The following is a 27,837-nucleotide window of genomic DNA, read 5'->3' on the forward strand; positions in this document are numbered from 1 at the left end:
GTGGCAAATCTAAATATACTGGCCCACACTTGAGGCAAGTTCCAGTAATGGGAGATGTTGGGGTCAATGAGCATTTCATCCTTTGGTTTTTGTGGCACTAATATTTCCCTTGAAAAAAGTTCTGCCCTGCATCCTCGAATGAACACAGAGCCAGAAAACACACAGAGATCAGTAAGAAAAATGCAGGGCAGTAGACACGGCCTGGAGAAAACTCTATCTTCTACAAGCCCAAATAAACCAGAAAGGGCTGTTTTTCCCCAGCCATAGAGTCTCTAATAAAAGCAGTTCCTGTCTCAGGTTAAAAAAAGAAAGGTGTTACACAATTGCTCTATTTCCCTTTTTATTTAACAACCAGGAGAGCAGGAGCCTTAGAAAGACAAGCAGCGAGGTGACTGTAGACAAAAGAGCCGTGCTGTAACCTAACGCAGGTCAGCTACCATCTCCTGAGCTGTGCAGGTCAAGCGGTTATCACACCTGGTGGCTACCGTCCCCCTCGATTTTACTCTTTTTCTAATGGTGCCCTAACCTGGATCTGTGAGACTTTTTTTTTTTTTTTTTTTTTTTTGGTGAACGAGTGTTTGTTCTTGCAAGGTGCTTGATTGAGAGATCTGGGGCAGGACAGGAGCAGAGTGACGATGAGAACGGGCAGAGCCGAGGAGCGGTGAGGTCCGCCGGGGAGGTGGTGCCGCCTTAATCGGAGCTGCAGTTTGTGTAAGCAGGCCTTTTGTGAACGCTGAAACTCTCCAGCAGCAGTCCCCTCTCTAAACTTGTTTGACAGGGAATTGGAAGAGGCTGCCAGAGAAAAAGGCTTGATACGCGGTAGTGCGAGACACTGGCAGCAGCAGCTCTGGGGAAGTGAGCATCGGGAGGTAGTGCTTGCTTTGTGCTTAACCCGGCTTGTTGTAGCACAGGTTAATTTTAATTCTTTGTGTGCCGGAGGAGCAAAGTGCTTCTGTATAAATGACACCCTGATGGAAGGTATATTTAGCTTTTTCTGGCAGTCTTGCACCTGTGACTAAACTGAATGGTGCTCTTCTTACATACAGACTATTAAAATACACACGGGAGGATCACAAAACCGTTCTGGTTTCTTTCTGTTTGCAGTGGAAACGGGTGTTTGGATGTACATTCCTTGCATTTCAGAATTAGAGTAGTGCCTAATATCCAGAAAGTTAATTTGAAGGGAGATATATTGTAAACATGGAAAACAAAGCATGATACAAATAAGACTTGAGAGTACAGCTGTCTATTTGCATTGGTCAGGATGAGTGCAGTCTAGAAAGCAAACAAACCACAGGAATGGTCCAAAGTACATTTCATTTTAAAAATCTTCCTGCTTTAGAAACACTCTATAGTGAGATATATGTTAATCCATATTTCTGACAATCAAAAGATGGTGGTATCATCGTGGTAGTAGGAGAATGAGTAGTGAGCTGGCAGACAGTCATTTCTGCAAGGAGTCATCGTTGTGGTATTGAGTAATTAACATTCAGGATACGTTCATCAGCTCAGGTGTGCAAGAGCTTTTGCTTAAAAGGCGTAAGGCTTTACTTCACAAAGTGTTCAACTGCAGTCACACTGAACACCCATCTAGAGAAAACATGAAGGTGCTTGCAAGTGCAAAAAGCAAGAGGGATCGCTCAAAGGCCTTGATCTTCCACACTCACTGATTCAGACATCGAACGTATTCCCGTCTGCCAGCTGAAGACTTAAAGGCGTAAAACGCACTGAACGCCCTCAGCCTGTGCCTCCCGTTAGGAGCTGAGTGTTGTGCACGACCAGGCACCGTGATGGTGTGTTTGCCATGTCTCGGGTCTACGGTACCAGCCAAAGAATGGTTCAAGGACTGACAGCACTGAAGTATTTGTAGGGCCCCTTACGGTCATTTCTTGTTCGAGGATTATCACAAAGAGAAGAGCTTAGTCCTGGTATGCTCACAGTCTCCTGGAGCAGCAAACACACGTACAAGGAACCTGCGAGCCTTTTGTCATCTCCGACGGTTTCATTTCGGGGAGTTTTAGCTGTCTGTTAGGAGTGTGTTTGAAAGCGATGGCAACATTTGGCACCGAAATTTCTATCCCTGAATGAATCAGTCAGTCAGAGAGCCTGGGTGCCCAGGACAAAGCAGTCATCCTGCTGATTTAGTGTGCTCTGTCAAAAGCCCAGGAGTCACTGCTCCCGGGAGGGTGTTGCTGCCCCTCTCCTCTCCGTTGGACACAATTATCCCAGAAATCATCCCAGGGAGGTGCAAGATTTTTATGCACTCTGAAGTTTCTTCTTGTGCATTTTCTGATTTTGTGTTTGTTTTTTCTTTTTAAGTTGTCTCTGCTGAAAGGTGATTTCAGACTAAGCCTGGTTTGGATTTTGGTGAACTGCTGCAATGTAGCCTTAAAGGAAGATATAAATGTTACTCCTGGTACAAACAGTCATTCCCCACTATTGAGGCTTTCGTAGTTGTAACATAAGAGTCACTCTGATAAGAAAACTGATTTCAGTTTCAGAATTTCAGGATTATCAAAACCAATAATGGCTTTACAAACTGGGAGAGAAAACTTGACAGGAACATTTTAATCCATTATAAGAATACAGGCTCTGTAATTCATTTGATTTGTAGGCTGCCCTCGAGTAGTGTTTTGATGATGAGTAGAAATCACAATCGGATCTGGAAGGTACAAAGTTCATTTCCATTTCTTGAGAAGTAGGGGTATTTTACTGGGTATTATGAACTCAGCTTTTGGCTTCCATACAAAATCATTCCTATGTTCAGTGAAACTTTCTAGGTAGAGAGGAAATAATAAAGAGAGAAAAACAAAAGGAAGAATAATGATACTGAAACATCTGGTTCAACCTGTCTGGTGCTCCAAGACCGACAATAACATTTTTTTGGATCCTTGGTCATGAGGTTGGCCAAGCCTTTCACATTTTGAGAGAGACGTAGCCACCCTACAAAGCAGAAACATATAGTGCCTGCAGTCTCTGCCAATTTTCAGCTGTCACCCTGGAAGTGCTGTGAGCATTGGGGCTTCTTAGGATCTTGCATTTTTCACCTGTTCAGAGCTGTTGAGCAGATGGTGGGCACCACAGTTCATGTATCTTCCAAATCTCTTTTGGTGAGGCAGTGTATGATCAGCATCCTAAGTCTCCTCTTCTAGTGTACTGGCCCTTGTGTGTTAATATTAAGGTTACCAAATTTACAAGGGTTACCGGTAGTCTGGACACCAGCATATATACCGGGAGGAAGATAGTTTTACTAGGTTTGTTTAAACACTTATAAACGTGTTTCATAAGCTCCATGCAGGGGGACTCCGGTATTTCAGTGTAATTCTGGTTTGGTTCCTATCTTGCTCAGATCTTTTCAAATCAGGACTGACTGGGTTGAAGCCCATAGAGTTTATATATATATATGTATATATATAATGAGCACAAGAAGAGAGCCAGGCCTCCTAAATTTGAATCACAAATTAATACTAACTCCATACAGACCCAGTTAAATCAAGGAAATACTGCCTGGACTGATAGTTACTTATCTGGTCTTTTTATTAAGCATTTTCAATAAAATAATAAAAAGAACAGTCAAGGGGAAAACATCCATCTTGGCAAGATGTAGTTTTGCTTTAATCTTATGTTGTTAAAAGAAAATAATTCAATAAATTAACAAATAGCTGCCTAGCAAATGTTTTAAAATCACAAGCTGCTTGTTTTGCCTTGTGATGAAGAAAACCAATACTTTAAAGAAGCTTTAGCCAGAGTTATACAACCCAGAGTCTGTATGTCTGTGTGTCTGTTTTCTCTCTGAGCATTTGCAGATTTTGTTTTGCGTCAAGACAAGTGCCTCATTGGTGGGAATATGAGAGGTGGACAGTGAATAGTTTAAGCAGGCCAAATTTATAAAAGGACTTGGCAGGGTTGTAATCACTATCCCTGCCACCTTGATCTTAGTCTGGAATGCTTTTAGGATTGCTTGGAAAACTGGATCTCCAATTAAGAAGCGATTTTCAGCTATGTCTCCTTCTGCCTGAGTTCACGTTCTAATCATTAGTTTATGGCTAAAGGTGAATGACAGCCTTATCTGGCATGGTTTGGTTTTTCCCCTCATATAAATGGCTGTGACAACTTGCTTTTTATTGAACTTGATGGCATCAATATATATGTTAATTGTCATCAGAACATCTGATTAAAATGAAACATATTCAAATGCTTTGTTGAATATGCATAACTTTATTTCCTTAAATGCCTTTATAAATTGGATCCATAATTTGAATGGATAAGTCTTCAGAAACATTCAGCATTGGTCATATTGCATGGCCATGAAAGCCAGTCAGGTTTGTACTGCTGAGTTCAGTGGCAGTAGAGTTAGGCTAGCTTAAGTGTATTTGAGATCTTCTGTAAACTCCACCTACTAACTCCTTCCTTTATTCCTGCTTTTCTGAGCCGCAGAGTCAAATCAGGTAAATACAGTGTTTTAATTCTACCATGAAGAACTGGTGATATTCGTAATTATTATTGCTTGTAGTTAGAAATAGCCACTGGTATGCTTTGGATGCTCTACGTTTAGCTGTAGATTGTTCTTTTTCCATCTCCGGCAGCACGTGTCGCGTCAGGCTCACGGGTTGTTGTGTCATGGTTCAGCGATGACAGCGGAGCTCCAGTAAGTGTCCCCAGGAAACTTTTATTGGCAATATATAACTCTGCTGCAGTTATTCAGAACAGCAAATGTCACAGAGATCATTTGACATAACATCCCAAAAATATACAGGGATCCTTTCCAAGACGGCCAGGAGGAAGTAAGTCTGCCTGTGCTCCAGAGTTTAATGTTAGTATCAGTTCATCTGGCTATATCAAATATATTTTGATGGAGGGCTGTGTAAGGATTGTTTAGGATAACATACTGATCATTACAGCAACAATATTACTTAGTTCTTGTATGACACATAATTCTTCAAAATCTGGCAGATACCAGCAAAATAACCCCAGCAATGCTGCAAATAGGTAACATAAACACTAGTATTTCCATTTTGCAGCTAAGAGCTCTGGTAGAAGATTTTTCAAATTACTCTTTTTTAACAGAGTCAGACGGATGTTAAAGGGCTGTGAGTTTGTGTGTTAGTTTTATACATGAATAACAGAAGGTTTCAATGATACTTTTTTTTTTTCCCCCCACAAAGGCTGACTGGAAGTCGTAGGGAGAATCATTTGGAATAAGGAAGGTTTGGTTTTGTGCTGGATTCATACTGGATTCAAATCTATAAATCTTACGTGAACTAGGAAATCGGAGCAGGTATCTAAAGTGCTATAGTAGGTACTTTGAAAATAGCTTGAAGCAGTTGGTTTGACACAGTAAAGTTTAACATGATCAAAGTCCAGAACAGATCCTCATTCCCTGTCCTTCCTTGCTCCTTGCTCTCCCCATTTGTTTGCACTTCTGTATTGCTGACATGCAGTAAAACTCATCTAGATGCGATAACAGTAATATATATGTACATCTGGAGCTATGAGTTAAAAAAATCTTTGATTTTTGTAGGTCTGATGAGTTTAATCAGCATCATGTATTCCTGGCATGATTTTTATATCAGACCTAAGAGTTGGAAATTATTACAGTGGAACAAAAGTAATTCAAAATGTATTCACCTGTGTTTTGAAGATCCAAAGCCATTAATTTTATCTAATAATACCTAAGGGTAGAACTTTCTGTAACTGATTACATTTACAGCACGTCATTGCTGTTTGCTACGCAACTTGATTGCAAGTTCACACATAAATGTAGAACGGGTCCATAGGATGTTTTCTCTGACTCTGTTAAATGATTCTTTGTAAACGAGTATTATTCTGTCCCTCACAATAATAATTCCATAACTTACCTTTTAGAGTGTTTATGATTTTACCCTTCATAAGTATCATTTTTTAAAGGTGGTGTTCACTGGCTGAAGTGGATCTTCCATGATAGAACACAGATTCCTCTTTGATTCAGTGACTCTGGTGCGCTGCAGAAATCACATGGCTACAGTGTCATAAGAGAAGATGTGCTCAGAAAAGAGACTGGGACACGAAGCACCTGAGATACCATTCTGTAACACCATAGCAAAGTTTTGCCATGTTAAAATGGCACCAGTCAAAATGCAAATCAACATTTTTTTTTTACCTTCCATTCTATGAACAAATCATTGTTTCAGCACTGTATCTTAATACAAAGCAACAGCAACAGCTCCCACCAGCTGTAAACTCTGATTTTCATTATTTTTTGTCCAGCTCTAATCAAACTATGAAAAGGTCCTGCCGTGCAAATTTTGCAATGTGTTAAGCTCAGTAAAATTACTAGATTTCTACGCAAATTCTTGGGAGGCTTTTTTTACTTTTTTGCTTTTCTGCCTCCTTCAGCAACCCAAGGCAAATTATTCAGGCTCTCCTTACCTTGATAAAATGCTGATACCACTCCCTTTCCACCACATGTGGACACATCGTGGGAGCAGGGAACATTCTTCACCCTTATCCCAGCACAGCATCCTGAACACCACTTAAAATAGAAGAGAAATACACAATGGGATGAGGTCTCTGATGTAGAACTGTCTCCTGACAAAGTATATCGAAATTCTTGACTTCTTGGACATAAAAGAAATGAAACCAGAGGAAATTGGACATTTGTCTGCTCTCAGGTACAGGCTGTTGGGTGCTTTATTAAGTGTCTGGACATGAGCTGGCTCTAGCCCAGAGTTTGTGCAGCCGTGTTAGCACCGCACTGGGCCCAGCCAGGTCGTGGGGCGGTGGGGAGCTCAGTTTGAGCTGCCTCCCACAGCAGTTGAGCCAAAACTCCTCTCTGCTGGCACCCTGCCCACTCTTTCCTGCCTTCCTTTTTCCTTCTTAGGGTCTTGTATCTTCTGTAGTACCTTCTTTTTCAACTTCACTGTTTTTATTGCTTGCTCTTATATGCATTCAGGCTCATAAATTTGTACCGGTGTCCTAATCTCCATGACTTTTATGTTGGTCTCCAGGGTACCCTGGTTCAACTTCTGCCTAAGAGGTATTGTATATCTGGAGCTTGGGTGCTTCTCCAGTTTTCTTCCCATGCACCTGATTGCCAAAAGACACTGAAATATCTCCTTTATATGTATTTCTGGCAACTCTGCATAAAACTGAGATAAAGCACTAATTGAAATGTATTTCAGGAGGGTTGTGTTGTAATAACTTATTAATGCCTCTGTAGGACAGTAGGAGTCGAACCTATCCCTGCTATAGCTACTTTGGCATAAATGTCATTATATTAAGGATGAAGTTGCTCAGACAGTGATAGTTTGCTCTTCTAAATCATCATTCTTGATAGTCGCTAATTTTGTGTGCAGAGCAGATGACAGAAGCCCATGGCATTCACCTGTGGGTGCCTGATGTAAAACGTAATAACAGTGTTCAAAGCCTAATATTCAAGGCCAAAGCTGATTTTAATTTACTTTAAATTCTATAAAACTTGAATTTGACATATTTAAAACTTGCAAAGATTATATATGGGAATAGTGATTTTTTTTCTCCTCCTTATGTAAGTTGGGCTGTAAAATAGCCATTTCTTGACTATTTTTGTTGCTTCTCTTGCATTTGTTGGTTTCCTCTGGACTAAGAAAAAAATATCATGACTCAGTTTGCCATTTACTAATATTTCAGGTGTTAATACCTGTTCAGGATACTGGGAATGGAGTTTACACACAGAGGAAGTTCACTTGATTTAGGTATGGCTTTAGTTTCCCTTTCTGTTAACCATGAAGATGCCAAAGCAGATATAAAATTTTCTAACTTCTGCTGCTAATAAAGACATAGAAGTATAATGCTTTACTGTTTGGAAAAGGGCTAATCACCTCCAAAGAGTGTGTGCTGCTGCAGGCTAGCAGTGGAGTTCAAAGTATGATGAGCTAATCCATGGAGATGTATGCTCCATCTCAAAAACCATTTGACAGCTAAGGTCAGCAACTGTCTGCAATTTAGAAAAGATATTTTAGCATAGGTTTTAAATGTTCAGCAGTTGTGGGGTTTTTTTGTTGTTTTTTTTTAAACACTTAGTAGTAAAACACAGGGTGATAATAGAAGATCCATAACCTGCCTAGATGCTGACAGCTATTAAGCATACTTAGACCCCAGTTCTGCAAGGGAGAACTGCTCCATGCTTTGGCAGTCGTCTCTGAACATGATTGTCTTTGCAAAACCCAGTCTCTGAGATAAAAAATACAAAGGCCTTTTTAGAGCAATTCTGAAGCACTTTACAGTCATGATCAGCACTTTATAGGTGCAGAAGCGGAGAAGTGGTGGCCCTGTGGAAAGAGGTCCAGCAAGAACACCACTCTGGTCCTGTGCTCCATCCTTTAGGCATAGCTCTTGTGCCTTTTGGTTTTTTGCACAGCACTTAGCACGACTAATTCAGTGTTCATGTGCCCCACCTGCTTCATAATTTGCGGTATTCCAATAATAAATACACAAATTATACTAATAACAACGATGCTTTTAAATTTTTTTTTCCTTTGCTATTATTAGGGAGGGGTCAAGGTTTAGATTATCTTTTGGCTGGCTATTTTAAATGCACACAAAGCTAATGTATGTTATGATATTGAAAGAAATGTAGAGAAGAATAATTTAAGGTTTAAAAAATACTTCAGATTGCCATCCTTAAGGCAGTCTTTCTCATTTAAGTAAAAGACCAAATGTCACTTGACTGCAATATTAAATGCATCTGTAGCGGGCTTTTTAATATAGCGGTAACAAGTATAACAAGACATACTAATAGTTAAGGTCAGATATAGTCAAGTTAGAAATAAGCTTAATAATAACTGTAAAGGTGATTAACCATTGGAATGACCCACCAAAGAAGTCATGCCCTTTCTTCTTCTGGTTCAGATCAGACTAGATATGCTGTAATGAAACATATAGTTTGAGTCAATAAAGCCATAAAATCTACAAACCAGGAAGGCATTGCAATGGAGGGTATCTTGGCAAACAAGAGCAGGGCTTGGTTCAAGTACAGAAGAAATCTTTGCCTTCTGTGTCTCAGATAACACAAACTTGGCCAAAGTCAGTCTGATAGAAACGATATTCAGAGGCTGCTTGCCTGTCTTAAAATACCTCTTTGTCTCCAGGATGTGATTAGTTCAGGTGGTGGTTAAATATGTGATTGCATATCTTTGTCTGGATATGCAAGGGCCAGACTTTGGAAGGGCCTTCAGAGGCTGAGCAGATGCTGGCTTGGCCAGGGCTCTGAACGCGGCGTCAGCGCGGGTCAGAGCCTGAGGCTGATGAAGAAAGAGCTAAGCTGGGAGACAGCAGAGACGCGTTCTCTTTCTGTCTGTCATTGTCTAAGCCACGCCACATCCCTGTGCCTTGGCTTCATTTTCTATGAAACATTTGCACCAACATTCATTTTCATATTTGTGTAGCCCAGTAGCTTCTCCAGCTAAAATTGCTTTCCTCCTTTTTCTTCTTACATAGAGGAACGACTGTAAAAGCTGCTCAAGCATTGTGGTTTAACTCCTTACAAAATACTGACTTAATGCTCAGGTCGGGCAGGTGCTTCTCCGTATCAGTTGCCAGGCTCGTCCACCCCATCACATTTCAACACCCAAATAAACATCCTGAACCTTGCCACCCACTGCAGATAGCTATTGTTTGGGTGCTGGTGCGTGTCTGTACCTGTGTATTGTCCGAAACAAGTGGAATTCAGAGAAACCGCCCCTGATGGATCATCGCTATTGTTGCCGGTGTTTTTCTAGATTGTGATTCGATTTGTGTGGGTCAACAGGCACGCTGCATTACTGCTTTCCTTTTGCTTTTAGCTGCTGAATGGGCAGCTTCAAACAGATACGAATGCATATCATGGGAGGAAATTATTTTCTTTCACTGCCCTGTGTTTTGTGATGAGCCATTGCTGCTGATTCAGTGTGCAACTGGAGACCTGTTTTGTTTGTTTATTTTATTTATAGTATTTTTCAAAAAGCTGTTCCTGGATGAAGAGGGGTAGAATCATGGAACATTCTTGCAGGTTATAGGATCTCTCAGAATGGCAGTTTTAGTTGTTTTTCTGTCCCCAGTTCTTTTAAATGTTCGGGACATACCAAGAAGATCCAGTGCTCTAAACTCCTTCATTATTAAGCCCTTTTTTCAGACATTTGGATCATTTTAATTTACTTTTTTTCTCTGTCTGTTGACTTGCCCATGCAGTTTTTGCCTTGATTTACTGAGTTGCCCTTTCTTGTATTGAGGTGTTCTAACTTTGAATTTTTGGGTTTTCTTTTTAAAGTCAATATATCTGAATCTCCCAGTTAAACTCTAGATCCAGTTCTAGAGCTGGGTCTTGTTTGAGGTTCAAAAATGATCTGTTGCTTCCTCTGCATTAAGCACACACCCTGCTCCAAGATGGAGCTGCAAGGATCTCCTCAGAGTGCATGAATATAATCTTTTGGGGTTTAGTTCATCTCCAAGTGTGCATTTCTCTAAACACCCCATAAGTCTTCCTTCTCACTAATCAGTCTGTAATAAAGGCAGATGAACATACACGCAGGAAGATTTGTTCCAGTCTGGAAGGATGTGACCGGGGGGGGGGAACTTAGAGGAAGCGCAGTCCCATTCCCCTGACAAAGAGACAAACTTTGAAATGTCAATTTTCTTTTCCAGGGGAAGGAAATGCCTCTCTCCCCTGACCTCAGCCACTGCTCCCACCCCCATCTGCACATGTGGCAGGGGCATAATTAGCCCCTGGACATCTCTTCCACTCTGGGCACCAAGGATTATTTTTTCAAGATTTATTTAAATATTTTATTTATTTAAATATTTTATTTATTTAGCATTTATTTATTTAAAGCTATATCCAGGACCTTTGAGAGTGAGTGCAAACAGTAGTAATCATGTTGTGCCATGCTGTCAGAAAGAGGGGTTTTGTGCTGACTGATGTTTAGCTCTGCATTGGAAGTGTGAATTTACAGGATTACTTTGTATTTGTCGTTTTTCAAGAAGCACTTGTGTGCTTGGCATTTCACAATAATAGAAAAAAATCTCCATTTCAGAGAGAATTATAAGTAAACATGACAAAATAGCTAATTCTTCAGAGCTTATTTAGGTACTTCAGTGAATTGGGCCTGGCTGTACACAAATGTATAGAAAATGTTCAGAAATTCTCTAGCCAAATGCTAGTTTCTCAATTACCTCATTAACCTGGACATTCCAATAAGCTTTTCTCGGTGGGTGCTTTGTATATGGAGTTCCAATGGCATTCTGCAGGTTGCGGTTGTCCAGGCTAACAGCTCTCTGACAGCCTGCAAATGGAAATGCTGCCTTCCCTGAGCAGGACCACAGGATAAAACAAAATGCTGCCAGAGAAACTTTGTAAACGAAGCAGGGGGTGAGATGACTCAGCCCTTCTCTAGATCTGATTGTTAGGCTCAATTACCTGTCTAAGATTATAGCACCAGAAAATCGTAAAGTGTGAATTATAATTGATTAACCATGCTGGGAAACAGATTAACCATGCCTCTTAACAGATTGCCCAACAAACTGTAAATATAAAATAAACCTGTAAGTATAAAATATAAAATAGTTTATATAAAATATAAAACTGCAAAGATAAAATATATATAAGTGATGTAGAAGACTAGAAAGTTTGTAGATTGACAGCATGAAGTCTGTGAAATCTGTGTCTAATCCATCTAGAATAAAATCTAGGTCCGAAGCATGAGCATGGCATAGGTTGTACGACGTGCTCCTGTCACAGCACAAAACCCAGCTCTATCAGCCCAAACCTGAGTGTTCAGATTAAACTGTAGTGACCTATTTTAGTGACCGTTAAGTGAACATTCTCCTGTAGAACAGACAGTAGGATCAAGAAGGTTCAGGTGATATTTTGTGTCTATTTGTTAAGCCTGAGGGGGAAAACTGTGAGAAAGTTCTTGTTTCTAAGAGTGTCAAACGGCAATTAGGTCTGCAGTGTTGCAGATAATGAAAGGGTCGTCATGCCAGAGGAAAGCAGAATAAAGATTTGACTTACAGAGTTTGGTTGGAGACTGTCTTCAGAGGAGAAGAAGGTGGCACCCTCTTATGAACTTAATGGGAAATGGGTGAGGGGATTTACAGGGCATGATCCCTGTGTCCCGCTCCATTTCCACCCTACCAAATGGGATTTGTTTAATTTGAATAAGGCAGCTGAGTGACAATGTCAGAGATGTGGAGCGGACAGTCAGGGGAAGGGACAGGAGGTGGGGGCAGATTTCGGTGGTGTTGTCACCGACTTGGTTGGTGAAGCCAGTGAACAGAGTATGTGGCTGAAGCACGAGGGGCATAAAATGAAAGTAAATCAAGAAAGTGATTATTGGGGGGGGGGGGGGAAGTGAGCAAGACACATTTGGGGAGAAAGTTACTGATTTCTTCTGAGACAGGTGTGATAGGAAAGAACAGGCTGGAGAAGAGTTTTGCTGCATGACCATGCTGGGGTCACTGCTGGTCTTCTTGGACGGTGGTCCACTTGGAGCATGAGAGGCCTGGGTGAAAGAGGGAATCAGGATTGATGAGAATATAAAAAAAAAGATGATACTGGGAATGGACAGCATGGTCAAGGATCCCAGAAGCAAGAGGACAGTAAGAGGTGAAGACGTACTAGAGAAATTGCAATCGCATAATTATGTACGATTTTGTGTAAAGGGAAGAAACGTAACTATTATTTTCATAAATAACATTGAATTAAACTTAATTAAGTTTGGGGTTTTTTATGCTGGATAACAGGATAAAATGAAATTAGAGGAAATTCAGTCTGAGCATCAAGTCGAAATGTGTTTTGAGAAAATTGTCAAAACTGTTTTCTATGGGAAGTTTGTAAAGCAGCATCACTGGAGCATTTCAAACTGACCCAAACAGTATAGACACAGAGATTTAAGAGATCATCCTGCACTGAGATGGCAAGTAGACAAGAAATGTGATCCAAACTCCACTCACTGATCCAACTATTTTTTCTATTCACAACATTTATCATACATTATTAGTTTCAGAACTCCATACTGTAAAGTACTAGTAAATTGTACTTCTACTAGTATACACACTTACTGAAAATATCTCAGTAGCTTTTGGAAAGCATCACTGCTTTTTCTTCTTGAGCATTTGATATTGAAAACGCAAATTGTTTTGCTTTTAGGTGAGTCACAAGGAATGTTTCCTTGCTGTTTGTGTACCTCTTAGACTCTTGTTTTTGTTGCGGGTATTTACATTTACAACTCAGAACTTGCTCTCTCTTTCTTGTTTAATGAAATACTCAGCGAAAGTTGCATTCCCTTCCTTTGTAGACGGCTATCAGAAAAGACTACCTTGTAGTGTAACACCCCCTTTAACAGCTAAATTTGACTGTATGTCTGTGTAAATGATGAGATGAACAAATACAGCAGTTTTGGCAGGTAAGAAAATATTAAAAAGTGAAAAAATATCCCCTGAACACTAAACTCTCTAAGTTGTTTATATTGCATTTGTATTCTCATGGCAGTAAGGCCTGGTCCGAATGCTGGTAATATCGTATTGATAAGTAATTCTTTTACTGAAGATATTGTGGGTTGCGTTGGGAAGTCATACCATGATGCAAACATCAAACCAAAGACTAGTTTTAGCCTACAATGTAGTGCTCCTTTGCAATGCAACTTGATCTGCTTTCAGAGAAAGTTGTAAACATTCATCGCATCTCGGGATGAAGCTTCTCTCATAGCCTCTGCAGCACCGTTAACTTTGGAGATACAAAAGGAGATAGAAAGACAAGTTCTGCCCACTGCAGGATAGCTCCTGACAGTTACTGATTGCTCTTTCATCCCATTTAAAGTCACCAATGAACAGTATTTTTATGATGTTAAATAAGATACAGAATGAGACCATGGAGGGCAGATTATGGCCTGTGCTGGGGTCAGCTGATGTGGTGCTAAATGCCCTTCTCAGCAGCACCCCACCATTCAGACCTTTATTTGCAATGCCTGCAAGTGACTCTCTCTTCTAATAGGGAAAATAAAGTCATGGAATTTCAATAAATAATTCAGCCCTGGATCTGATTTCAGGTTCAGCATTAACTTTCAGCACCTGGCTGCTGTTATTATTTGTTAGTCCGATACGCTGCTTAGAGGCATGGAAATTTGGCTGCAATTCATCAACATTTGCAGAATATACTATATGACCAGATTACTGTCCCTGGCTCAGAGATTTTTAAGAGGCATTCAAATTCCAGATGTGCACAGATTTAGTTCTTACGAGAAAAACTGCATGCAGGATTCTGGTACTGTAATGGGAACCTGAGCTCTGCATAGAGCTTGTTTTGGAGAAACGACTCCTTTATTTGCACCTGATCTCTACTAGAAACAGGAATAATTTAACTATAATTTGCATTGCCTGTGACACCTTTTGACAATGATCTATCTCTCATTTTATTTTCGGCAGCTTTCCTGGGGGAATGATTTTTTTACATCTCTAATTAGCTCTCAGGATATAGAATCATCAATATTTGAAACACTTATAATTGGTGCTTTGTGAATAGCAAAACCAGATTAATTTCCAGATTCTTTCTCCAGAGTCCATAAAACCACTTGTGGTTTTAATCACTTATTAGAAAGAAACTAGTGAATCCAAAGTATGACTCTGCTCTCACTGAAGTTGGTGGAATATTTGTCATCAGTGGGAATATTTTGTATGAAAATTGACTGTTAAGGAATTAGATCAAGTGTATTAGAGTATAATCCATTAATAGCTGTGGCACAAAAAGGCCAAAACCAGAATATGACCCTATAGGCATAAGCTTCCAAAATGTAGGAGCTGCATTCTATATATGCAGAGCATTAATAGCTATCCAGTATGAATATGTTGCAGGACAAGTTTATTTGTCTTAAAAAAGGATTTGTGGCTTTCTTGTTCAAAGTCCTTACCTCTTCCTATGAGATGCACCGTTGTATCCAGATAACCAAGCAGTAGCTGATGCTTAAGCATCTCTATTAACTTTTACTAAAATTGTGACGATTTTCTGACTACTGCTGTGGCCTGACTCCCCCAATCCTGTGACTAAGGTTCCTTCCAGCACTTAAACCCACATACAGAAATGCAGCTGATAGATAAGAAAAAAAATCTACATATATAAGTTATGGGGCAAGTTAGCTACCTTTAGCAGAATCCTACAAGTGGTATGTTTGTGGCCGACTTCCACGGGAGTGAGAACTTCACCCTGCAATGCAAACATACACCACTAGAGGGGATTTTACTACCACTCTATGTCTAGCATATGTCTATCCTGAAAACCCTTTCAAAACATATGTTCTAGTTCAACCACAAGACGTTGGCTACAGGCTGAGTGAAATCTATGGTTTGTATTACGCAAAAGGTCAGGAAAGATTATTATAATTGTCCCTTCTGGCCATTAAACCTATGAGTGAAATTCTGGTCCCGTCAAAGTCACGGGCAAAATTGCCATTGACTTCACTGGGGCCAGACTTCATCCTGTGCAGGTCAGAGGAAAGCAAAAGTCTGTGCCACCAAGCATCTAGCACTGACAGGAAGAACAACTTCATTGTCAAGGTCACTAATATCTACTGTTAGAAAGGATTTTTAAAACATCCTATGCACCTTCTCCGCTCTGCAGCAGGATGAAATAAATCGAGACCAGTTTTACCAACATTTTCTTTTGATTTCTTCAAAGCCTCCACTAATGCAGATTAGACAACCTCCTAAGAAAGCCTGCTTTGTGTTTCAATAGTCCTATAATTACACGGGATTTTCTTTCCCCTAAATCTTTATTGTTGCAAATTAAGCAAAATACTTAATCTTATCCTCTGTGGGCATGAACAACAATGGGTCATCATCCTCTTTGTAAAACAGTCTTATACATGCTTGAGGACTGTTCTGTGGTGTAGAACATCGCATATGTGTCACATTATCTTGTTGCTGTTGCTTGTAGATGCATACGCTGATGATTCATATTGTTTGTGATTTACGTAAAACCTCCTTCACTTCATCCTCGAAGACTCACCAGCTATTCCCCATCCTGCATTTGTACATTAGATTTTGTTCTTCTTACATCTTATACCTTAAGGTTTACTTTCCTAAATTTCATTTAAGTGATTTCAGACACTTTGTTCCAACTTCTTAGCATCACTTTGGAGACTACTCCTCTCCTGGGAAACACCAATAACTTCTCCGTGCTTACTGCTGTCAGGAAATTTTGTAAGGTTCTCTCTATTCCTTCTTCCATGTTGCTAATGGAAACATTAAATATGATTCATCTTGTCGTAGACCTTTATGGTACCTCTGTTATAGGTTTCTAGACTAACAGAAAATTTGATTATTACTACTCTATAAGTATTTTTTCAACCACTCATACAAGCACTTTGCTGAGATTTCATACAGGTCCTATTTCCCTACTTTGTTTATGAAAACACAGTCTGGTGCTTATGTCAGAAATGTTACAGAATTCAGCTTCTAGATACCTGCTGCTTCCTTCCTACCTGCTGTGTGGTACCCTGTCAGAGAACAAAATTTGCTTGGTTTAATGTCATTTTTTCCTGATAAGTCCATATTGTCTTTCCTATCAACTTTAGATTTCCACACGCACTTGTGAGCTTACTGTTTAATGGTTTGTTCCAGTATCTTGCTATATTTTAAGCTTATATATCTGTCATTTCTTGAGTTCTTTTCTTGTTCCTATGGCATCTCAGTCGCAATTAATTATTGACGAGTCCCCCAAAAGCAAAGCTTTAAAAAGCTATTCTCTGTGGTTACATCCAGTGGGTAATGTGGGTACACAGAATCCTGTGCCATGATACTGGTGAGTGATGGGAGCACAGTTGCTTTATTAGGTTGGAAAAGGCTCAGGAAGAAGTGTAAGTGTTGATTGCTATTTGTCTGTCAAGCCAAGAAAGAAATATATATTTCCAGTCCACGATGTCCAAAAGCACAAGAACTTTGTGCATAATGTGCTAATGAGAGCTGTGATGAGAATGATAATTTGGGGTTTTGAAGAATTTCAAGATTTTGCTCTAAATTGCTCTAAGTCTAAAAAACTTTTCCGGCATTATTGAACAGAACCTGTGGGTTTTCTGCGAGGAGGGAAACTGAAATAGTGTCAGTAATTTTGAAAGGAAATTTTGGCTGGTGGGTGCGTGGCTGGGCAGCCAGGAGCCCTGTGAGTCCAGTCTGAGCTGCACGCTGCGACCCCGTGCTCTTGTGGCTTTACATGGTCCCAGCACCCTGCCCATCCTCTGGCTGGACTGCGGGGGGTAGCCAAAGACCAGGACTCCAGGCGTAGTAGGGGATCTGCAAATATAAATGAGAACAAAATCATTTCTTGGTCTAGGGTGTTGGACCAGTCTGTGCTTTTCTACTCTGTTGATATTTGTCAAGTTATATACCTTTAGTTCTTTAAAGAAAGCAGAAGAGGTGATGGAACACCATGAATCGTTTTCACGTGATAAGACTATTTACCTGCTTCTAGTCTGTAGTTTTCTAAATCCAAACTGCGCGTGACTTATTGGAGTTCTCAGGCATCGCAAGGTACATTTCAAAGCAAAACGTATTTCATGCAGAACATATGCAGTGGCCAGTGGCTTTAACAAAGCCCTTGAGGAAAACGGAGACTTACTTGTGCGGGTTGATCACTGTGCATACGGCTGTTCTGCTACCAGGACGTCAGCTGATGTGGCAGAGGAATCTGCTCTGCACCAGGCACATGGACCAGCTTGAGTCAACCGATCTTTAACTGTGAACGTTCTAAGCCATCATGAAAGGATCCCTAGGAAGAAGCTGACCTATATGACTGATGCCTTCCTGCCCGTGCTGCCATTCATGTGAATGTAAAAAGTTGTAAAATAATGATTTACCAAACCTAAAGAACATATTTGTCATGTCTTAACTACTGATACCCACGCGATCTCCAACCCGCAATTCCATCTCCTGAAAATCCTGAATGTCTCAAGAGTACAAATGCATCTCTCCCAAAACTGCAGAGATCTGAGAAGTGCAACAGCAGTTCCTTGGAGATCCTCAACTCTACTGACGTGCTGCTCAGCCAGTTTGAACCAAGTGTAACAAGCCAGCTCCCTTCAAATTGGCCAGCAGTGCAGACCAAGTTAAGCTTATGTGCATCTATAATATATGTCTGTATGTATGCCAAACTTGGACAACATTTTGGCTGGCTTTTGGGGAGCTGGCTAACAAATTTCACCACTTCCTTTTTTTTTTTGGTGTTTGTTACTACCCTGACAGTCTTTCTAGCAAATGCTCTATTTTTATTTGACATATATGCACATGGTCCATTTCCATGTGCGTGTGCTTAGGGATATATTTCTGCTCTATCTTGCCCTCCCTTGGAAGGCTGCTGCTCAGAGTTTCTCCTAGCAAAATGAAATCTAGGAAAAAGTCCAATGAAGTTAAAATGCTGCACAGCAAATTCATTATTGTTGTTGTAGGCCCCCATTCAGGAAAGTACTTAAGTATGTGCTTAAGTCCCATTGAAATCATCAGGACTTAAGAACATGCTTAAAGTCAAGCATATACTTCCTCTGAATTGGGATGTATTTCAGCACATGCTTAAATGCTTTCCTGAACCGGAGCCACAGTCAACAAGAATGCCCTGTGATACACAGGACTTGTGCTACAAGATTTACTTCTTAGTTGAGACCAACCAGTGCTGCTCTATGAATATACACTTCTTAGCTTGCGTCTCTGTTGGTGGCACTCCAAATACCTTACTGGCTTTTACATTTGGACGAGAAGTTGTGAAAGAAAAGAGACGAGAAACTGGAAAAAAATGATCCTTACTAAAGCAATACCTTGGCATGTCTGATCTCATGTTGCAGCCAATGATTTTTCCCTACAATGGAGATTTGTGCTATTGTGTGTGTGGTATAATTACTAAGACAGATTTTTTTTTTTTTTTTAATGGCACAATAAATAGGATATTTCCTGGCCTGCTCTGCATTTCGAATAGGATTTTCACTTCCCCTTTGGGTTCTGAGCGTAAGAAGAGTAAGTGTCAAAAGGCAGGCGCTTTCCCAATTTTAAAACGGAGGGTGTAACCATGTGTAATGTGAGTCTAGATTTTGATTGTAGGGATGATGAAATCAAATCCCTCCTTAATCCTTACTGGGAAACATTGAGGTGAATTAGCCTGCCTGCTTTTGCTAACTTGTTAAAATCCTTTTGAAAAAGAAATGTGTTTTAGTGTCATCAAAAATATCTCCCTACTTTACCCCAGAGTCTAAGAGAGCACTGGTCCACTGTGCAGAGTGGCCTCAATGCAATGAAAAATGAAAGAAGAAAGAAAATAGGTAAAACCAAATACATTATTTTACTGGAAAAAACACAGTGCTTTCCGATATGCAACTCTTTCCAGCACTGCCATTTTTAAGCTAGATGCTTAGTCATTATTAATGACAGTATATTTCATTAAAGCTGCTATATTTGGGAATAACTGGAAATGAAACTTGCTTTTTTTTCCCCACTTAAGGTTAGTTAAAATAATATATAGTTGTCTGTGTGCATTGCAGTCACTATGCATGTACCAGTTAGAGTATTTTTGGAACAAGTGAGGAAGTTAATTTCAGTTATTTCATTTATAGCAAAGTATTAGCTTGAACTTGAGAAGAGCTCTCTGTTCACGTCATTCAGCTGTGCTGTTCAGTTGTTGCAGGCTCTCGATACTACCGCTACTTTACAAAAATACTTGGCACAAGCTCATAAAATCACTGAGACTTTTTTTCTCCCCTCCCTCCCCCCAAACCTCCTTAATTTTATTCCTCGGTAATGTGTCTGTACATCCCCCACTTGTGCACATATATATCTTTAAGTTTTAATTAATTTAGTAAAAATAGCTGAAGTATTTAAGGAGGAGCACCTTATAAATAATAAAGAACATCTTGTTCATTCTTGCCATTACTTGGATAGAGGCAAGCAGCTGGTATGACGGTGAGATTTTCCTGATGTGATTATACTGAGTTCCAGGGCAGGACCTTTCATCAGTTGGTGTGAAGTACCTAAACAGAGGGAGATTAAGTAGAAAAGCCTATTTTTTTTAGTAGGTAAACTAATAAAAGTAAGCTTGTGTGAAGCAATGGGAGCAGCAAGTGATGTTTCCAAGATGGACCAAAATAATTCTGTAGAAATTCTGCCTCCATAAATTCCAGGCTTTTCTGTTGCTGGGGTCTGCATTCATTCCACCTAAATTCAGTCACTTGTTGGATTCAAAGTGAAAGGTGGCCAGATTAATCTTTTGGATGTGCATCTTGGCCTTGCCCGCACAGGAGACCTTCCCTTAAGCATCTCAATTAAATTTCAGTGGGATGAGCATTGGCCAAAGAGTATCACCCAGCAAATCCTCGAATCTGTTTTACTCTTCCACAGTCACTCTGGGAATTTGCCTTTTCAGGTGAGGTTCTTCTCCATAGGGGGAGGGAAGGTCTGAAACCCTTTCACAGCTTTGGGACTTACAGCGGACTTTAGAAACTCTATTTCCTTGATCCTAGTGCCCACAAAGCCTCAAGTCTATCCCTAGTTGCAATGATTAAATCAGAAATACCTGGTGTTACTGGCAGGGAGAGTGCATATATCATCAACTTGCTCTTTTTTGTATAACTGCTTGATCACTTTGCTGTGCTTCAGGGAGGCTATGTGAGAAAGCTTTTGTGCTCATTTGTGAATAACAGCAGGGATAAATGGTGTTTCTCTAGCTTGTCAATTATTTGTTCTTTTCTTTCCATCCACTGTTTGAGTTCTTGATCTTGATGAAGGTATTATTTAATTCCTGCATTTCTGAGCTCTTAACCTTGAACAGATATATAATAGGCTTGTATTTAGACACTACTGGGGTGCTTTAAGCAAGCTGTTTCTCTTTGAAACTAAGAGTGACTAAGCCTGGGAAGTTCTCTATTCTTCTTCATCTCCTCCTGGTAGTTAATAGACTTCACAAGGGATCTCAAGACGCTCTGATAAGCCTTTGAAGTTATTACCTACTAAGGTTTTGCTCTTTCTGAGTGCTGAACATTGAATTACTGACTGCTGTTAGAAGCAATGAGAAAAGATTCACAAAACCGACAGAGCCTTGCCTATAATTTCTGCAGAAAAAGAGCTGAATTTAATGGATAAATTGTGTTGCTGGGGAGATTTTGTTTCTGTTCCCTCCTCTGTCACCAATTTGCCTTGTGATTTGTGGTAGCGTTTTCAGTTATGGCCAGTCACATGAGATCAAAACCCATGAGTCAGACTCCACCCAAATCATGAGCCTGGCTTCCAGATCCAGGAGCTTTGAACAGAGATCATACCGTACTTTTTCTTTAGTTTATCTTTTGTTTCTGGAATTTCCTCTGTCTATTCCCAATGTGTCTCTAGCAATTAATGTTTCCCACTCTTTTGAAAGTGTTGGGAAGATATTTTGACCATTTGGGGCTGCTGGAGGCCTCGTTTGACCTACACAATTTTATTTTTGATCTCCAAGTGAATCTCGTTTATTCCAGACTTCACATCTTTCTCCTGTCCCCAGTGACTTCTGTCTTGCTTAGCCTCATACAACTCATCACTTCTGTTTCTTCCTTACCATTCAGCTGCTCTGTCCCCGCTTTAGTCCTCTCTGGTCTTGAGAGAACTTTTCACCATTGCCTTGCAGGACAGAGAACCTGTAAAAAGATGCAGATCTGGGTAACTCTTAAGCTTTGTATGAGAATATAGAATTGAGGAGAGCAGGGAAATGGTCTCCCTGACTTTTTCTCCTGAAAAAGATGAAATTGTTACTTGCAGCGCAAGAAGTGGGTGCTGAGGACAGGCGGGAGATTGCCTCCATGCAGGATGGAGATCTGTAGGAGGGCTGGAGCTTTGCATGTTATCGTGAGGCAAGACCCCTTTGCTCGCAAGGTGTTTGCAGGACTTGGCAAGCCAGGGGTTTACACTCACTTTGAAGGGAGTCAGGTGAAGAGTGAATCAGACTCAATGAATTTATAAGCCAAAGTAAATGCAGAGAAGGTAGGATGAGAATCAGCCCTTCTGTCTGCACTCTTTTGCCCTCTAATTCAGTCAATCTGTTTTTCTTCAAATTTTAGGTTTGTAATATATTGTGTGTAGACTCAGTTAGCCAACTCCATTATGAAGGATATGATTATGACTGAGATGGTGAAAAGCCAAGGGGAAATTTGGTGTCGTATCTCTGTTTTCTTCTATAGCACTTGACTCTTTTCAGGAAGGGTAAGAAGTTAAACGTTCTTGGCAATGGTTTAACAAGCCAAAGCCAAATCAACGAATGTCACTTTGCAGTAATTATTGCATTTAATACAGTGGTGCCTGGTATTCCCATGGCAACATTGTTGTTGTTTTGCCATGAAATTTGTGGAACAGAGCTAACTATTTAAGAAATAAAACTTTTCAGAACTAGGCTACTCACACCTCAGGCAGATGGGAAAATGCATTTTCTCTTGCTCATCCTCATGCCATACCACTCTTTCACCCACATTGTTTGCTGATTCTTGCATACGCCATGTGCCAGGCATATTGCTGATCCGTAACTTCAGACAAACTGTACCCCCATATCCAAATACCTCTGAAGTCTGAGTGTTTGAAACAAAATCTGGACCCATAGAAAAACTCTTTACATAGCCCTAAACTTTACGACGGGTATCTCCAAGCCTTGAATCCACACTCCCTCCATGTTTTGGTGGATAGGAATTGTGGAATTTGTTCATAAACCCAGAATCATCAAAAGCTGCATTCAATACATGAGAAAGATTCACGACGCTTACCAGAAAATCTCTCAGCTAAACATCTCACATGCAAGGCCTGAGTTTGTAGCAACTGGACATGTCTCAAAATGTTTCTAGTTGTGCTGTGAATGCTTCATGGAACTGCGATGATTAGAAGTGATTCCTTCGTTAAGACAGATAAATGCTACCTCACATCTTGAATATTAATAAGATCAAGTTTATGAGAGAAAACAGAGTAATGTAATATTTTCTCCAAATGAAAAGGTCATGTATTTGCTTAGCTCTTTCATCAGCCATTTTCGGTCACACACTGTGTGCTTAAAATACAGTTATGCAACCCATGTGGGTCAACAGCGGAAGGTTGGTTGCTTCACCAGGATTATAAGAATCTTTTAAACACAATGGTACCACAAATTAAAATGGAAATCTATCAAAACCATTATCGTCCTGAAAGCTTTGGCCACAAGCATAATTATTGCAGAAGGATGTTGTCCTTGGACACAGCTTTGGCTCAGTTCAGCTAGTGTTATTTGTATCCCTCCATGGCTCAAAGTCAGAATTTGCATGGCTAAGGACCATAAATTTTTAGAGGAAAAAATAGGCTGTTTCCTCAATGCTAACACTAGCAGTTTTTTATTGTTTTGTAGTGGTTTGTAGGCAACTCATTAGGTACTAGAGATAGGAACAGACTGAATGCAGTGGCTGAAACCTGCGTTGAACCTTGGAAGGATTCAGATGGAGATTTCTGTCTGGATCTGGTCATTTGTGTCAGAGGCTGTTGCTTTAGTGGATGTGAACATGAATGAGTGAATGCCTGGAGTGCTTGGGTTTAAATCTAGATCTGAAATCCATATTTTGGATAGTAAAACAGTGAAGCAGATCTTGAGCTGATATAAGCTGCACTCCACAGACTTAAATAGAGCAGAAAACCTGTCCTGAGTTTTCTAGCATGTCCATGAAGCAAGCAGTCCTGTAGGGATGAAAATAATTGAAAGAATATACAATCCCCTGGATGTTGCCTGCCATCAGCAAGGGACACACCTCCTTTACCCAGAGCTGCCCTCAGGAGAGGCACCAGTTTGCTTTCTCAGGCTCCTGATGAAGGCTGAATCCTGGAGTAACTCCATTCTTGTGTTGATGATAAACTATATTAAATGACCGGCACTGCTGGTTATTTTTAAACTGGTTATTTTTCTTTCAACATCCAATTTTCCATCTTGAGGGAGGTAAGTGACTAACAAGTCTGAAATCTATTTTTCCTCTCTTTCCATCCCTCAGGCTGGTATAGATGGAGAAAGCATTGGGAACTGCCCATTCTCCCAGCGTCTCTTCATGATCCTGTGGCTCAAAGGAGTTGTGTTCAACGTCACCACTGTTGACCTGAAAAGGTAAAAATTGTTCCGTTTAATTGAAAATAGTTATATGATCCAGTGTTTGCCCTACTGAAAGGCCCAACCAAGTTCAATCAGATTTGTATCTAGCCTAGAAAGTCTGTGGTGCACAACAAAATAGTTGGGATTCAGGTTTGGTTTTCTTTTTTTTTCACTTGTGGAATGTTTTTATATTAAACAGGGTACTTGGGGTAGTTTCAAAGTCTTCTAACCACAAACTACAGAAAAAAAAAGAAGGGCAAACTGATTTTGTAGGAACTATAAATATCTGTGAAACTACCTGACCATAAAGATTAGCAATTTCATTACTTTTTCTCTCTCTGCAGAAAGCCAGCTGACCTACACAATCTGGCTCCTGGGACCCACCCACCTTTCTTGACTTTTAATGGAGAAGTCAAGACAGATGTTAACAAGATTGAGGAATTCTTGGAAGAGACTCTTGCACCTCCAAAGTAAGAACTTGGGATTTTTTCAGTCAATATTCCATTTCCTAGGAATGAAAGATGTCCTAAGAGAAGTTCCTAAAAAGCATTCCCTCCTACAATCTTTACTTACAGGAGTAATATTTATTTATGAAACTTGCTGGCTTCAGTGAGATGACTTCCATGTGTGAAGGTTACTTGTATGACTAATAACTGCAGAATGTTTTCTCTGTACACATTTCAGGATGCCCTTGTATGCAGAATTAAGGAGACCAATTCTAGAAAAATTTTGTAGGGGTCTGGTGTCCACATTTTACAAAGCTAAAAATAACTTGGAATAGATGCCGAGAATTGCCACACAAAATATCTGTGCCAGGAAAAGCATTTTACAGCGAAAAACTGGAGGTTTCTGAGCTGTGTGGTGTATTAGAAAGGTTGGAAGGGGAACTGATTACAGAGTATGAGAGGCTCTGGAGGCAGAAAAGTGCTCATTATTCTAGTCAAGAAATGACAAGAGCCCATGACTGGAAGTTATAACCAAACTAATTCAGATCAGAAATAAGGCACAGATTTTTTGAGTATGAATGATTAACCATTGGAACAAGCTACCAAGGAAAGGTTTAGATTTACCAGATATGCCTTAGTTAGTCAAACATTTTGGACTTAATACAAGGATAATGGGGGAAAAAAAAATTGTTGGCTTGTGATTTGGACCTTAAAATCTATGAATCAATGAAAATTGGCGTGGTTCCTTATGGAGTGTTTTACCTCCAAGTGAATCAGCAGCTATAGGCCAGTCCTGAGGCAAGAGATCAGATATTTAAATTTTCTATACTCTGGTCCAAGACCACTGAAGTCAGTAGGAGTCGTTAGTTTGTGTTGGTCTTTCAAATCGATATATTCTTTTACACCAGATGTCTATAAAAAACAATTCAGAGACTGAAAACTTTATGTTCCTTCACCTGGGTAATACGAACATGCCTTGCTATTACATCCTGGAGTACATTTTCAGTGTAGGGAATTAGACACGACTGCCATTCATAATAGAGCGAGCTGGCTGCCAAACTCCCCTGCACCTTTCTGGAAAGCTATGCTTCCTTCTGATTTAAGGCCACTGTATCTTGGATCATGGTAACATAAAGCACCAGTGCATTACCTCTGTCATGAATCCATCCCTGTGTAAGTATCCAAACGCCTGCCGTGACGGACACAGCTATTATTAAGAAGGACTTGCCAAGCTGTTGTTTTGAGATAAATGACAGCGTTAATTGCAGTTCCTTGTACAGGGCTTTTTTCTTTGTTCTTGTAAATTGTATTTGTAATCATCACTATGTTGCTGGTAACAAGATGTTACTCTCCACACTGCTTCTCCCTTTTCAGGTACCCCAAGCTGGCTGCTAAGCACCGGGAATCAAACACTGCTGGAATTGATATCTTTTCCAAATTTTCCGCATACATCAAAAATACCAAGCAGCAGGACAATGCTGGTGAGTAGGATCGTTACCAAATGTGCTAGGGAGTTTGTGTGCTTAGAAGTGGAATAATTTTGCTATTCTCCCATCATTTTATTTTAAACTCTGTTCATATGACATCAGGTACTGTTGCTGATCAGTTTGAGATGGTTGGTTCAGTGGACTCAGTTCACATGTCTACAGTTGAATTAACTACAACTATACTAGTATACTAGTAAAACAGGCCACAGAGTGTTTAGTAGCCCCTTTACCAACTGTCAGGACATGGCTCCTGTCCGTACAGCCCAGCTTCCTCTCCAGAACAGGATCCCATACTGCTTACTAGAAGTGGCTGGTGGCCCGTGCTACCTTCTCTGCTCTGCCCAGGCACTGCTTAGAGGACTGTGTGTTGACTGGACCCAAAACCATGTTGTACTAAAAATGTAGCAGTGGATGACTGGGTGAGAGCAACTTATGCCCTGACCCTTCGTAATTTGTTAGATGTGGTCATCAGACTCTTGGCCCGCTTATCTCATGATTATGTTATGCTGTTATAGCGAATTTGCTCATATAAACTGAGTTATATCAAGACATTAAACATAAAGTAATTAAATGAAAGAAGTGACTTTAAGAAATGTAATTGCAGTCTGTAAGCTCCAGCCTTTCCCTCACATGCTTGTGTGTCAAAAGAAATACCCACCCCCCAAAGTTGGATGCCATGCATATTTACATGCATCCTACACTGTCTTCGTAATGAAATTGCTTTTCTTCTTCACATTCCTTTCTCCTCAGAGAGGCAAGACTTCAGCTAGTCTAAGCTCCTGTTGCTCCATGAAAGCTACTGGATTTACACTGCCATATCCCTTGAGATGATTTAGTAGAATATTTGCAGTCACTCACTGGTGTACATCTTGCCTTATATTACGAGTTTCACAGACAGAGACCTAAGGCACGTTAAACACCATGTGCTCCTATTATATCATTCAGAGAGAAATTAGATTTTTTCAGGTTCCAGCTCTGCCACAGATTTCATCTGTGTGATTATATTTCATTGCCTGGGGCTGACCCATGAGATGAAAATGGGTAAATGATGATTTATGTCAGATAACAATCTGCTCCTTAATATTTTTGTGTTGTTAACAGAAGGAAATAATTACAGTGCTTCACTTCTCAGAGATGCTAAAAAGTTATTTTTTTTGTCCAATGCTAATGGGATGCTCAGCTAACCTCTGTAGGAAGTTGTAAAAGGAAGATAAATTAAGAGTTACACTAAATAGATGTTACGGTGAAAATAAAATATCTTGGCCATTTACAAGGAATTTTTATGGTCTGTTCCGCAACTGTAAATCTTAAATTCAGCTGTGCTGCCCCTCGCATTCTAAAACAGCCACGGGTATCTGTCCACATCCCAGCGTGTTGCTTCTCAGTGACTCTGCAATATGCAAATCCCTGGACTCATAAGGGCTGGCAGCTCCAGCCAGTAATAAATGGCTGTCCTAGAGGCATCTGCATCTGGCCATAACCAGAGCTGGAATTCAAGGTCGGATATCCGCCACTGTGAGATAAGGAATCTAACCCTCATGATCGGGCCTCCACGTTTTTACTAGCTTCAGTGTGATTAATGGAAGTTTTCCTTAGTTCTGCATAACAAGGTCTTGGTTTAGGTACTCTTGAAAATAAAAGGAAAATGCTTCCCAATGGCAATTAAGCGCACCGAGGTTATAGAGGAAGGATACGTTAACCTGCAGGAGAGCAATAATATTTGTTCCCTGCAAACATCCTCACTCCATTTTGTTAGCTGGTTCATGCTCTTGTGATATCCAGACACACTGCAATCTCTGAACATACTGATACTCAACTCTCCTCTTTGAAG

At 40.2% G+C, this 27,837-nt stretch overlaps 1 protein-coding gene across 2 annotated transcripts in view; it reads left to right on the forward strand.

Moving 5' to 3' along the window:
- The window catches only part of CLIC5 (chloride intracellular channel 5), a 77,794-nt gene that overhangs the window by 23,560 nt on the left and 26,397 nt on the right, over positions 1 to 27,837 (forward strand). For both annotated transcript variants that reach the window (XM_049819115.1, XM_049819116.1), the window contains exons 2-4: positions 23,979 to 24,088; positions 24,418 to 24,543; positions 25,894 to 26,000. In XM_049819115.1, the coding sequence (XP_049675072.1) occupies positions 23,979 to 24,088; positions 24,418 to 24,543; positions 25,894 to 26,000 (343 nt within the window). The remainder of the gene's footprint in view (positions 1 to 23,978; positions 24,089 to 24,417; positions 24,544 to 25,893; positions 26,001 to 27,837) is intronic.

The sequence above is a fragment of the Accipiter gentilis genome, chromosome 16, assembly GCF_929443795.1.
Source record: "Accipiter gentilis chromosome 16, bAccGen1.1, whole genome shotgun sequence".
In the NCBI taxonomy this organism is placed as follows: domain Eukaryota; kingdom Metazoa; phylum Chordata; class Aves; order Accipitriformes; family Accipitridae; genus Astur; species Astur gentilis.